The 14,294-nt window shown below is 49.4% G+C and overlaps 1 protein-coding gene across 1 annotated transcript in view; it reads left to right on the plus strand.

Moving 5' to 3' along the window:
• The window catches only part of CACNG1 (calcium channel, voltage-dependent, gamma subunit 1), a 16,914-nt gene extending 9,268 nt beyond the window's left edge, over positions 1-7,646 (plus strand). Inside the window, exons 2-4 of the mRNA XM_006886266.1 lie at positions 3,852-3,926; positions 5,535-5,672; positions 7,420-7,646. Of these exons, the coding sequence (XP_006886328.1) occupies positions 3,852-3,926; positions 5,535-5,672; positions 7,420-7,646 (440 nt within the window). The remainder of the gene's footprint in view (positions 1-3,851; positions 3,927-5,534; positions 5,673-7,419) is intronic.
• The last annotated feature ends 6,648 nt before the right edge of the window (positions 7,647-14,294 follow it).

Below are 14,294 nucleotides of genomic sequence, written 5' to 3' on the forward strand. Positions count from 1 at the left end.
GAGAGAGAGAGAGGGAGAGAGTGTGTGTGAGAGAGAGAGGGAGAGAGTGTGTGAGAGAGAGAGAGGGAGAGAGTGTGTGCGAGAGAGAGGGAGAGAGTGTGTGAGAGAGAAAGGGAGAGAGTGTATGTGTGAGAGAAAGAGGGAGAGAGTGTGTGTGAGAGAGAGGGAGAGAGTGTGTGTGAGAGAGAGAGGGAGAGAGTGTGTGAGAGAGAGAGAGGGAGAGAGTGTGTGAAAGAGAGAGGGAGAGAGTGTGTGTGAGAGAGAGGGAGAGAGTGTGTGTGTGAGTGTGTATGTGTGAGAGAGTGTGTATGTGTGTGTGTGAGAGAGTGTGTGTTGTGAGAGAGAGTGTGTGTGAGAGAGAGAGTGTGTGTGTGAGAGAGAGAGAGAGGGGAAGAGAGAGAGAGTGTGTGTGTGTGTGTGTATGAGAGAGAGGGAGAGTGTGAGAGAGAGAGTGTGTGTGTGTGTGTGTGTGTGTGAGAGAGAGAGAGAGAGGGAGAGTGTGTGTGTGTGAGAGAGAGAGAGGGAGAGAGAGAGAGTGTGTGTGTGAGAGAGGGGGAGAGAGGGGTGTGTGTGTGTGTGTGTGTGTGTGTGTGTGTGCAAACGAACACCGTGTCTATCCAAGCACTTAGAGCAGAGCCCAGTGTTCATCTGGTTGGGACTTGATAACCCAAACGCTACCTGCATCAGGGGAGCCTCAGCAACCCGGAGACACCCACTCGCAGCGCCTGGCCAGGCGCCCCAAGGCCTTTTATCTCCCCGCTCTCTGCTCCAGAGGCTTTTAACTGGGGATTGCGAGTCATCAGGGAAGCAGCTGACCGTGAAATACACTTGAACGCAGTCAATTCTTTTCAGAGGGTTTTCAATGACAACTGAAATTGGCCCTTAAAGAACGAAACAGAAATGTTCCTTTGTCTGGAGGGAGACACACGGAGACATATGACAGAGCACAAGCCATTCTGAAGCAGTGACTCAAGAGAATCTATAGCTAATAATCTAACAAGTACAAGAGGTTTGCATTCGTCTCTAAAATAGCCCCGGATGCTGAGAAGAAAAGAGCAGCATCGATTCTGACATCACTGCTGGCAGCCAGACGCCTCAGGTACCTCCGTTCAAAAGGAAAGCGATTTAAATATAGACGCTCCAAGAGAAAGCTGTTTACCTGCTGCAACATTTACTGCAGCTAATCTGGGATCACGTCCTTCCTCAACCACAGGACACACACAGGTGGAAGGGCAGGCGGGCAGAGACTTAAGCAGCAGTTCCGTGATTTAGGTCAAAAGCAAGGAAGATTTTGAACAACAAGAATTGTTCCAGAGAAGAGTTAGCCTCAACTCCTTTTAAAGGCTTCCAAGTGGCCTGGAAATGAATTCATGCACAAGGTGCTGACCACTTGAGGGACAAGGGAAACTTTTTTCCTATTAAGAGTCACTGACTCACAGGAAGGCGAAATCAGTGAAGGGCCTCACACAAGTAAAAAGCAACAGACTCTGAGGTTTTTTTTTTTTGGTTTTGTTTTTCAGAAATAAATAATGCGTTCATCCTAACTCAAGAATAAAAGATATAAAACTCTATTAAATAAGCAGTATGATCTTCCTTTTATTTTATAGTATACATCGTTGTGGAGGACTCCCTAGTGGCACAATAGATTGAGCATTGGACGGTTAACTGAAAGGCCAGCATTTTTAATCTGCTGGAGAAGAGTACTGAATGTCCCTCGAACAGTCAATGAAACAGATAGATATGTCCTGAGAAGGCGAAGCCCGAGTGTTTCTAGAAGGCAAGGGTGATAAAGCTTCATCTCACATGTTTTGCACATGTTGCTAGGAGAGGCTATGCATCAGAGAGGGACAGCAGGCTGGGAAAGGTGGAGGCACAGCAAGAGAACAGAAGCCCTTCTACCAGGTGGATTGACACAGTACAGTGACTGCAGTAATGGACTTGAGGGTGCCCGAGATTGTGAGGTTGGTACAAGAGAGGACAGAGTTCGACCCGTTGTTCACAGGGTTGCTATGAGTCATATTCAACTCAATTGTACCTAAAAACAACAAGAAGTTGTTGCTAGGGAGATAGCCGGGCAATCTGCTTCTGTAGAGATCTGTAGCCTTGGAGACCTATGGGGCAGCCCTATTCTGTCCCTCAACACTCACTGGCATCAAGTCAGAGACCCTCCAGTGGATTTTCTGAGGTTGTAAATCGCACAGGAGGAGACCACCCATCTTTCTCCCTCAGAGCAGCCGGTGGATTCAGCCAGACAGTTCTTTGCCTTTGGGGTAGCCATGCAGTTCCCTGGGGACTACACCAGCGCCGCTCCAAGTATGTGCTGGAATTGACTTGATGCAGCAAGTGTATTTTGGTTTTGTTGAGTTTTGTCTAGTTATAAGAGAAAGGTCTGAGGGTTAAATAGGAAAAGAAGTTGTCCCTGAAATCATATCTCAAGTCAGCATGAATTTTTGCTTTGAACCTTTCTCCTGTGCACGTGCCCCCATTATACAACAGACCCAGGCGTTTGACTCATTGCCCTCACATCTTCTTCCACGTTGTGACCATTACCAGCCTGGCGCAGCCACGAGCCATGGTGGGTCCTGTCTGGGCTCTTCTTCCTCTGTGACCACAGCGTAGGGGCTCTGTTGAAATGACATGCTGGTCACATCCATCGCCCAAATGGAGATACTTTTCCACCTCCAAGCTCAATCCAGATGGCCCTTGGAAAAGCCTTCTTTGAGAGGTCTGGAGAAAGAGTTCCAGTGCAATTGTAGAACGAGTATGAGCATCCAAACAGGGGGGAACAGAGGGCTGAGGATGGGGTGCGTTAATCATAGGGTTTCACAATTTGATGGGTGGAGGGGTGAAGGAAATGGGAAAGATCCAATGTGAAAAACAATGCATACAAACTTTGTAAATAAAACAGTATTTACAAAAAATACCAAAACAAAACAAACAACAAAAAAAACCCAAACAAAACAAACTGGGTTCCAGTCCAGACCCAGCATTGACATCCCTTGGGATGCTTTTGAAAAACTGATGCCCAGGCTTCACCCAATGAACCCAGGGATAGGCCTGTATTCTGATTAAAAAGCAAACAAACAACAACAACAACAAAAACCATCAACCCTAAATTTTGGGTTCAGCCAGGATCGCAGCACTGCATGGTCATTCCTTGCTGTGAGCTTTTCCTGGACACTATAGGGCTCTGAGCCACATCTCTGGTCTCTGTCCACCAACAGCAGTAGTACCTGTAGTAGGTACCTCCCCCCTGGCTTAGCTGTGATAATTAATATGTCTCTAGGCACTTCCCAGTGTCCTCAGGGGACAGAATCAGTCCCCGCTGGGAGCCCTTGTGTGGTCACTTGTTGCCTGTGAACTCTGTACCTTCTGACAATGGACTTGAGCCCTGAGCCCCAGTTGCTGCGTCTGTCGAATGGAATTCAATGCCCGCAGTGCCATCTGTATCGGTAACAGCCGTGGCCTCCTGTGGAGCATGCAGCCCCACGCTCCCACTGAAATGCGTTCTTTGTTGTCCTTCCTGTGCGCCAGCAAGTCCAAACTGAGTAACCCTCCAGCAGTTTTCAGAGGCAACGCATCACACAGAGGAGACTGTCCATCCTTCTCCCACAGAGCAGCTGGTGGATTCGAACAGAGTGTCTTTGGGATTGCAGCACAGCTTCTTACCACTAGACCACCAGAGCTCCTTGAAATTTTATTCTAGGGTCAGAGGAAGATGCTTATTTCTGTCCCAATTTTGGGGTTTGAGGAGAAAGGAGTCAGCTGGGGATGCCCTCTTTCCCATATTCCCTCTGGGTGGTCATGAGCCCCTTCCCCACCCACCCACAGACTGCCTCCCTCCTTTGCAGAGAAGAACTGCTCCTACTTCAGGCATTTCAACCCGGGTGAGACTTCGGAGATCTTTGAAGTCACCACTCAGAAAGGTGAGTCCCAGGGTGCTGGGAGGGGGCGAGGATCGTGTGGCACCAAAGCCCTGACTCCCTGGTGCTGGCGGAAGTCAGCACGTCCCGCTGCTTGACCGTCACCTCATTCCGAGGGCCGTGGGCCAGCCGGCAGCACTTGGTCCCTGGGTGACCGGAGCTGCGGAGCATCAGGTCTTGGGGGATTTGAAAAAGAGACATTTTTCAGGTAGGTTTGTAACCTGCAGCAGGAACACAGGTTCCCCAGAGCCCCTGGAGCTGCTGTGACAGGCGCCGTGGAGAGGAACGAGAGCTCAAATCCCTAGGGGGCAATTCAGAAATCGAGCCTGGGGACGGTGCAATGCACCCCTCACTATAAATCACGTCTAGAACATGAGACAGCCGACAAGTGGAGAGGTGGGCCAGGCCCAGCACACTGCTTGGGGGGCTTTAGTCACGTTCCACGGGGCTCAGACACTTCCCACTGCAGTAAATACAGACCCAGGCCTGTGTGTGTGTTTGTGCCAATGGCTGCCTAAGACGCATGCGTGTGCACACACCACACACACAGGATGACAAATCCTTACATGCAAAGTACGCACACTAACACTAATAAACTCACATGCTCACACAGACAAATCCTAATACACTCAGCACGCACATGCAGATACACTCACACACTTACCTAACAAATCCTTACACAGACACACTCATACGTGCCAGTACACGAATATATTCACATTCACACTAATATACTCACAGTGTCTATGACACATACACACACACACACACACACAACTTTCATAACAAATCCTCCCATAGACGGTACATGCACTCATGCACACTAACACACTCATTCAACACACCACTACACTCACACTGACAAATCTTTACATGCATCACACACACCCCGACAAAACTGTACCCGCGTGGCACACACTAGTACACTCACTGGCAGATCCTGACACACACAGGCGTGCACTCACGCAAACATTCTGACAAATCCTTACATGCACAGCGTGGGGGGCAGACGCAGAGACAAATCTTTACACATAGGGCACATCCATTCACTCACCCACGCATTCTCTATGACAAATTCACACACACACACACACACACACACACACACACGCATGCACGTGCGCGCGCGCGCACACACACACACACACACACACACACACACACCTTTCCACACCCATGAAGCACAGCAAGCCACACGCTGGTTTCCTTCCAGAGGCCTTTGTCAGCCCCAGGACAGGCCACTACAGCTCAGGTACCTCCTCTGTCCTGGACACAGAAAGGTCTCTGTTCTAGAAAGGTCCAGAAGCACAGCTCCCATCCCTCCAAGGCCTGGACCTTGTGTGGGCAGTACTGGCGCTGTCGTGAGCTGAAAAGCATGGGACAAGGAGATCACAGGAAAGTCCCACTCACCACTCGATCACTGTGCAATGTTGAGGCTTTCCTGAGTCCCTCTCAGACCTTCTGTTCCCTGCAAAACTGGAGCAAGCAGAAATCTTGGTTTTGTCACTGGCCCGTCTGGTGGGAGGTGAAGCCAGGCAGGACAAATGCCCCTAGGGCTGAAGCTAGGCTCTGTCCCCATCGTGAGCCCCCACGGCCCCCTCTCGTTTGCAGAGTATAGCATCTCGGCGGCCGCCATCTCCATCTTCAGCCTCGTCTTCATCATCCTGGGCACCATCTGCCTCCTGCTGTCCTTCCGGAAGAAGAGGGACTACATGCTGAGGCCAGCGTCCATGTTCTATGCCTTCGCAGGTGGGACGTGGGCTCCTGCCCGTGAGCCTGAGTCAGGGGGAGATGCCACGGGGAGGGTCCTGACACCCCATTCTCACACCTATGTCAGGATTCAGCTGTGGATCCTTTTCCAAGCCCTGTAACAGCAGCCAAGCTTGGTCAAGAGCTTAATGACTCCACAGGGGTTGGAAGGTAGATGTTGGGACATTTGTGTTTCTCAGTTACTTAGTCCTCAGTGTACAGAATAAAGTTCTCAGGAAATAATCAAGAAAGAACGGGGTCAGAACAAGTGCAGGTAGACACACAGCAGCGTGAGTCAGCACAGCCAAACGGTGGGACATGCCCACACATCCACCAGTGGGTGGACCAGTAACCAGCCTGGCACATCCGTCCATACAAGGGAATGCCTCTCAGCCCTGGAAAGGACGAAGTATAAACACGTCACTGTAGTGCAATAATACAATCATGCAGTGCCACAGAACAGAAAAGGAGTTCTGGTGGCCTAGCTGCAAAATGCTGTGCTGCAATCCCGAAGGCACACGGTTCAAAGCCATCAGCTGCTCCACAGGAGAAGGATGGGTAATGTCGGCCTGTTTGATAAACTAACTGCCTCTGAAAACTCACAGGAGGGTCAGCTATGGGTCATTTCTTACTGGACAGTATACAACAATACACAATGGATTACTGGGCGGGGGGCATTACACAAAGTGGAAGCAGCCAGACTATAGGCCACTAGTTGTATGATTCTATTTTTGAGAAATGTCCAGAAAAGGTGAAATACAGAGACAGAAGGCAGATTGGCTGTACTGGACAGCAAGGAGGATGTGAGGTCAGGAACAACTGCTCAACAGATCCAAGGTTTCCCTCGCAGGAATGGGAATATTCTAGAATCAGATCAGGAGTCAGTTGCCCAGCACTGTGAATGCAGTAACGCTATGAAAATGCTCACTTCAAAATGCTCCTTTTTGTTATGTCAATTTCACTTTAATTTTTAAAAAAAGTCTACATCATCATGGGAAAAAGAGGGACAAGGAGAAAGGGAGGGGAAATGGAGGAGAGAGAGAAAAGGGGGCAGGGGAGAGAGAGAAGGGGCCAGGGAGAGAGGGAGAGAAGGAGACAGGGAGAGAGAGACAGGGAGAGAGAGAAGAGAACAGGGAAAGAGAGAAGGGGACAGGGAGAGAAAGAAAAGGAGACAGGGAGAGAGAGACAAGGAGACAGGGAGAAGGGAACAGGGAGAGAGAGAAGGGGACAGGGAGAGAGAGAGGGTAACAGGGAGAGAGAGAAGGGGACAGGGAGAGAAAGAAAGGGGGGAGAGAGGGGAGGGAGAGAGTGAGACAAAGAGGGGGCAAGGAGGGGGGGCAAGGAGAGGGAGAGAGAGAGAGAAGGGGGACAGGGAGACAGAGGAGATGGGGGGAGAGAGAGAGCGAGCGAGCAGGAAGAGAGAGAAGGGCAAAGGACCAGGTCACCTCAGGAGGGAGGAGTGTACTGTGTGGTGGGCACAGGGTTCGCTGTCGCAGGGTCCCCACCATCTCCACGAGCAGCGTCCCCCTAGAGCTTGTCGGAGGCCCCAGCTTCTGCACGAGCAGCGTACCCCACAGCGCAGCCCAGGGGTCCCACCTTCTCCATGAGCATAACGCCTCAAGGGACAGGCCTGGGGTCCCCACCTTCTCCACAGCTGCGCATCCCCCCAGGGCTGGCCGGGGGCCCCACCTTCTCCACGAGCAGCGGCCCCCTCCAGGCTCCCTGCCTGAGTGCGCTCTGCCCACAGGCCTCTGCGTCCTGGTCTCGGTGGAGGTCATGCGGCAGTCGGTGAAGCGCATGATTGACAGCGAGGACACGGTCTGGATCGACTATTACTACGCCTGGTCCTTCGCCTGCGCCTGCGCAGCCTTCGTCCTCCTCTTCCTCGGCGGCCTAGCCCTCCTGCTCTTCTCACTGCCTCGAATGCCCCAGAACCCGTGGGAATCCTGCATGGACGCGGAGCCCGAGCACTAGCCCCCCCAAGATCTCAGCGACTCTTGGAGCTTTCCCCTTGGAAACTGGTCCCCCAGGAACTTCTAAAGAGGAGACGAGAATCTTCCATCTCCCTTTTCCCATCTCCCGCCCTGTGGCCACAGGCTGCTTCCTTCTCCGCCTTTTCTCTGGTCTAGGCGGGCTCCTGGGGGATCAACCACGTGGACTTGATTCCAGACCTGCAAGTCAAGAGGAGGACAGGCAGGAGGACAGGTGTCTGGAGAGCCCTGGCCTTTCACTGGGTCCCTGGATGATACTAACCATTAGTCACTACTAACTGAAAGGTTGGTGGTTCGAATCCCCCCCACCCCCACCAGAGGTGCTTTGGAAGCAAGGCCTGTTGAGCTTCTTCCAAAATATCACAGCTTTGAAAACCTCTCAGAGTACAGTTTTATTCGGACACACTAGGGTCACAAGAGGTGGCATCCACTTCTCTGCAGTTTGCTGGCTGACCCTTTCACTGGGTTGGGAGTTGTTCTAATGGTGCCCATTTGATGAGCTGATTTCAGCGGCTCTCTGCAAAGTTCACAGGGGTCCGTGTGCTCATTGGCCAGCTCTAGGTGCCCCCATGTGAGTAGGCCCTCTCTTCTTCCCTGTCCCAACATATGCTCTCTTCCTTGGCTTCCAGAAACCCTGAGACATATTTTTAACAACACTTTGAAATAAAAGCTTTCAGAAAACAGGCTCCTTGCTCATGTGGAGAAATTGCTTGGACTCTGGCCACAGCCCAGGGCCTTCAGGACGCAGCGGGAGAGGAAGCCTGGTGCCTCGAGGGCCTTTATCGGGAAGGGTGGGCAAGGACAGAGGAGATGCCTGTTCAGCACTATGGCTTAGACCTTCTGAATTCCAACCTGCATCGCTGGGCCCTGGAATTTTCTGGGAGAAACTGGAACCCACTGATTAGGCAAGGGTGTTAAAAATAAGGAGGGGCTATTTCTAGAGCACCACCATGCCAGAGCAGTGTCCAAGTGCTAACACAGCACACCAGGGGCCCAGAGTTCAGGTGTCGGAGGCTGGATTTGTGTTGCACAGAAGGAACAGGAAGTGGAGCTTAGCAGTTAGAGGTAAGCATGGGGCGAGCCTTGAGCATGCCACAGATGGAGAGAATGCACAGGATGGGGCATGGTTCCGATCTGTTCATGGCGTTGCTATGAGCTCATCCACTCAATGGCCATAACAACAACAGCCTTCCAGTGCCCCGTAGCACTCACCCTGTCCTGTCCTGCATCGGGGAGCACATGGCCCTGGCCTTGAATGTCAGAGGTTCCACTTGAAGCTTATCCTTCTGAAGTAGACAGTCTTCTAAAGTAGAGTCCATAAAGTATATGCCTGAATAACCCATGCTACTACAGCCCGGGGCCAAATCCGACCACAACTTCTTCTTGTATGTCCCACGAGCTAAAAATACTTTGTGGTGCCTTTTCTATTTTAACTTTTTATTGGGATATAATTTCTAGTCATTGTTGGCTGCCGATGACTCAGCCTCCAGTGAAAAGCAACCCTATGCACACAGAATAAATAAAATGCTGCCCCATGCGTGCTGTTTCTGGTTGTAAATGGAGCCATTGTGGTCGCCGGGGGTTCATCTCAGCAGTAGATCGCCAGGCCTTTCTTCCTAGTCTCTCCCAGTCTGGAAACTTGGCTGACTTGTGTTCAGTATGATGGCACCCCAGAAAGTCTCCCCTGGCAGATGGGTGGTGGATGTGAATGAGGTGCATCGGCTGGGAAGTGGCCTCTGACCTCCCACATGGAAGTTGACAGTTCTGCCACTGAACCCCCACTGCCTCTGAGCTAGAATCTGCACTGGTGAATAAGGCAGGTGCTGTCTAGACCCCTATGACTCACAGGGACCCTGTGATGAACGGATAGAAAGTGTGCCCGGTCCTGTACCGTCCTCATGATTCTCTACCCATGTCGCTGTCACTGTGTCACTTCATCCCACTGCATCTCCTCCTCGCTTTAACGGCTCCTCTGCTCCTTCTCCTATCCGACCTTTTCCCAAGGACTGACACTGGCAACATGCCCAAAGCATGTAAGACGACATTACAGCGAAATACACAGCGCCTAGGAGCACAGTTCAATGGATTTTGGCAGAAGTATATACTGGAATACATGCTACTATCAAAACACAGGACATTTTCATCATTCCAGAAATTTCCCTCAAGCCTCTTTGAAGTTAATCCCTGCACTCCACCCCCGGAGGCAGCAACCATTCTGATTTCACACATCTTTCTTTACATTTGTAAGTAATTACACATAGTCAAAAGAAGAATGATACTTCATGACACATGACAATGGTATGAAATTCAAAGAAAATTATATGAAAGGATGTCGACAGCTATAGTTTGATGGGAACGAGCCATCTCTGTGCTGGGGTACTTTTGTGCCCTAATGGGAGTGTTGAGTAGCTGTGACAGAGACCAGTTGGCCAGCTGAGCCTTAGACACATACAACCCGACCCTTTATAGAAAAGCATACCAACTCCTGTCCTGGAATAATTGTAAACTCATCAGTTAACTCCTTCACCTCTCAGTGTTTCTCAAGTAAGGGAGAGACACTTGCTAATTATCCCAACTACCCTTTTCCATGAAAATGTAAAAGAAAGGTGCATTAGAGAGTAAACCACCTAGTTTATGGACGCTTCTTGGTGTTAGGTGCTGACGTAGAGAAGACAAAGCAAAAGGAAGAAAAGAAGCGACAAGAAAACAAAACAGAAAATGTGCACCGGCAGCTTGAGAAGACAAAGCAAAACATTGGAACAAAATGTAGCAAGACCTGGAGTTAGAAAGCGAAAAGGGAGTAACATCTTGGGCATTTCTAAAGCTGAACCAACCAGAAATAAATGATTCAAGTCAAGGTTTACAGCCTTGGAGACCCTCTGGGTTCATTGTAGATTGTCCTATAGGGTCGTTATGAAGCAGAATCAAATCAGTGTCAGTAGGGTTTGGTTTGACATAGTCTCATGCAATCATAAATAGCGCATCATAACAAAGAACGGAAGCCTGGTTTACGTCACAAGCCAAATGAGCTTACGTAGCATCAGGCTAAGTAAAAGACCCCGGGCGCAAAAGGCTGCATGTTGCATGAGTCCATGTGTGAAACGTCCAGAATCGACAAATTCACCGAGACAGCAAGCAGTTGGGTGGTTGTCAGGACGGGGATAGGGGAGTGAAGGGTGGCAGCGCCCTGAGTTCAGGCTTTTCTTCTGGAATGATGAAGTGCTCTGTAAGTAGAGAGAAAGGGGATCATGCCCCCTACATGCAAGGATGCTGAGACTGCACCTTCCATGCTTTGGGCATGTGACGAGGCAGGGCCAGTCCCTGGTGAAAGACAGCATGCTTCGAAAGGCCGGGGGGGGGGGTGGTCAGTGGAGAAGAGCAAGAATGTACACGAGCTGCAAAGACGGACACAATGGCTATGACAATGGGCAGGGAGCCTGAGGATGGTGTGGGCTCAGGGGGCAGGTGCGCTTGTCCAGCGGGACCCAGTCAGAGCTGACACCATGGCATCTACCACCAACACCAACAGCAGAGGTGGTGTTTGAGCAACACTTCGAATGTACCAAATGCTACGGGATTAAGGTGGATATTAGCACTGTCTAGGTTTTACCTGGTATTAAAAATGTGATGCCAGCCAAGAATCTTACACCACAAGAAGCCAAATTAAGAAAGCTTAAAGAAGGTGGGAGGAAGAGAAACTTGGGGGAGCCCCCCAGCGGCTTGGTGGTCCTTCAACCAATGAGAAGAAAGACATTGTCCGAAGACACAACGAGAGGGCCTGGGTACCAACTTGCTTCCGGCAAAAGAGAATTGTTGTTGTTGTTTAATGCCATCGAGTCGTAGACGACTCATAGCGACCCTATGAACGAACAGCCTGAGCACTGTTCGTACATAGAGTTTCCAGAGGCAAGCCATTTTGGAAGTGGATGCCGCTCCTGCTTCCAGGGGCAAAAGAGAATAAGAAATGAAAATTCTAGGCAACTACAATTTTGGACTATGCTTTATGAGTAAGGCCGGCAGACAATCTCCTTGTACAAACACCACTTTGTAGGTAGGTGTTACTGTTTTCTTTGTTTGTTTTTTCCCTTTCACAGAAGCACTTTCTGTTTCCACACGAATGCCCACGCTTCTGGCACCAAAAGCCACTTCTAAATGGAATATCCACTGAACAGAACTCGTCAGGCTTCCCAGAGCTTTAACCCTTCTGAGAGAGACCTGAGCCCAGGAGTTGGAGGGAGCTCGCAGGCAGACAGGGACTGTCGTCTCTGCTCCAGCTCCTGCCAGGGAGAAACAGACAGATGTGACAAAGGAAAACAGCAGCTGATGTCAGACAAAGCAACCAGACCAGTGAAAGGAAACCTCTTCTTCTCGCCAATTCACCAGCCCAGCTGGCCAGGAAGGATGTCCAGATGGGCAGTGGGCTGAGTCAGGTAAAGTCTCTAGGTCCATATGCCCTCGATCCCAATGCAAAGACTTCACAGCATGCATGGAGAGCCAGTCTCTGGGTCCCTAAGTGAAAGAGCAGTGAGGTTTAAAAGATGTGACTGGCATCAGAAACCTGTGGCCTCTCATCTTTTTCTTGGGTGCGTGTGCACTTGACAGTCACCAAATGGGCACTCTGGGAGTTCGGGTGGCCTAGTGGGTAAGGAGACGTTCTGTCACCCCACGGGCAGGCAGTTCAAGTCAATTAGCTATTCAGAGAGACAAAGCTAGGCAATCTCCCATGCCATGGAGGGTCAGCTAGGAGCCAACTTCAGCTTGACGGCAATGAGCTGAACTTTGCTGTTAAAGCACTCTTCCTTTCTCAGAACATTTAGAGCCAACATATTCCATGATGAGGCAGGATTAGAAATTTCAGGAAATAGACATAATATTTGAATGTGATTTTTTTAAATGAAACTTAAGGCAAAATAGTGAGCCAAATAGTCACATTTTCATTAGAACCAGGATCGATCTTTCTGACCGATCCTATCTCGTCCCCTTTGTTTCAATTAGACCAACAGGCAATATCATGATGTTGTTGTGGTTAAGTGCCTTCGAGTCGTAGAGGACTCATAGCGACCCTATGAATGAAAGACCTGGACACTTATATAACTTTCATTGTTTCTCCAAGCTCATAGGAATTCCGGAGGCAAGCTATTTTGGAAGTGGATGTCAAGCTTGTTTTAATCAGGAAGCTCCACCAAACACTGTCCACCATGGGTAGCCATTATCTCATTTGACACACCAGTATCACAGTGTTCAGCATCACAGCAACCATGAGTTACCTCTGTACAACAAATGGACAGATCAGTGCTATACCACGTAGAAGAATGTTTGACCAAAACCAATCAAAACCAGGCCAGAAGGCCTGCAGCCTTTGGGCCCAAATGTCTTTTTAAAAAGGAGGTCGAATAAAATCACCTTACATCCAATGGCAAGTAAACATTCCACCCTAATTCTCACTAGAACCAGAAAACAAACATCTGTAGAATCCAGCTGCTCCAGACAACTTCCCAACCTGGATTCCAACCCCATATGGTAACCAAATGCCTTTTTTAATGTTGTTCTTGTTGATGATTGTCATCAAGTCAAGCAGGGCTCATAGCGACCCTATGAACAAAAAGGCCTGAATCAGCCTTTCTAGAACTATCCTCATTTCTCCAAGTTCATAGTTTCCAGAGGCATATAGTTTAGGAAGTGGAAGAAAAGATTAATAACTTAAACTCCACAGGAAGAACTTAAAAGACCACAAGTCTCGAGGCAGAAATTCTTTACTGATTAAGCCAAACTATTATTTGATTTTAAGAAGATATACGGGGATTTCCTCCCCTGCCTTATGGACTGCCAAATGAACAAACAGGTCTTGGAGAAAGTGCAACCAGCATGTTCCTTATGGAAAAGATGGTGAAACTTCATTTCACATAATTTGGACATATTGTTACAAGAGGCTATTGGAAAGAAACGTCATGCTTGGAAAAGTGGAGGGTCAGCAAAGGAGAGGAAAATCCTCAAGGAGATTGATTCAGTGTCTGCGGAAATGGACTAAAATGTGTCAAGGTCAATAAGGATGGTACGGGATAGAACAGAGTTCAGCTCTGTTGTTGATATGGTTGCTATGAGTCATATTCTACTCTAAAGCACGTAACAACGTAGGGATATAGAAAGAGCTCTGGTGGCCCAGGGAGGTTGGACTGGTAAGAACCTGCACTGCAATCCCAAAGGCACATGGTTCAAATCTGCTCTGTCGGAGCAGGATGGGCAATCTCCTCCCATGTGATTTCCGGCCTCTGGAAACCCTCTGGATGGTCAGCTATGGGTCAGTTCTGACTTGATTGAACACAACAACAATAACAACTGGTGGCCTAGTGGTAAGGAGTTGTCCTGCCTACCCAAAGGCATGCGGTTTTAATTCACCAGCTGCTGTGTGGGAGAAAGATGGGCGAGCTCCTTCCAGGCGATTTACTGCCTCTGAAAAGCCACTGGAGGGTCAGGTATGAGTCAGTTCTGACTAGTGGGTACATAACAACAACAAAGGGAATATTCTGCTGTTTAGCTTTAAAGGTTATTTTAAAATCTTCAGGAGACCATCTGGGTGCCATTGCTCCAGAAAATCTACCGCCTTTAAATGTTAAAATGTAAATTTTAATTT

Source organism: Elephantulus edwardii, unplaced genomic scaffold, assembly GCF_000299155.1.
Source record: "Elephantulus edwardii isolate Elephantulus edwardi_28Jun2011 unplaced genomic scaffold, EleEdw1.0 scaffold00048, whole genome shotgun sequence".
NCBI classification, from domain to species: Eukaryota; Metazoa; Chordata; class Mammalia; order Macroscelidea; family Macroscelididae; genus Elephantulus; species Elephantulus edwardii.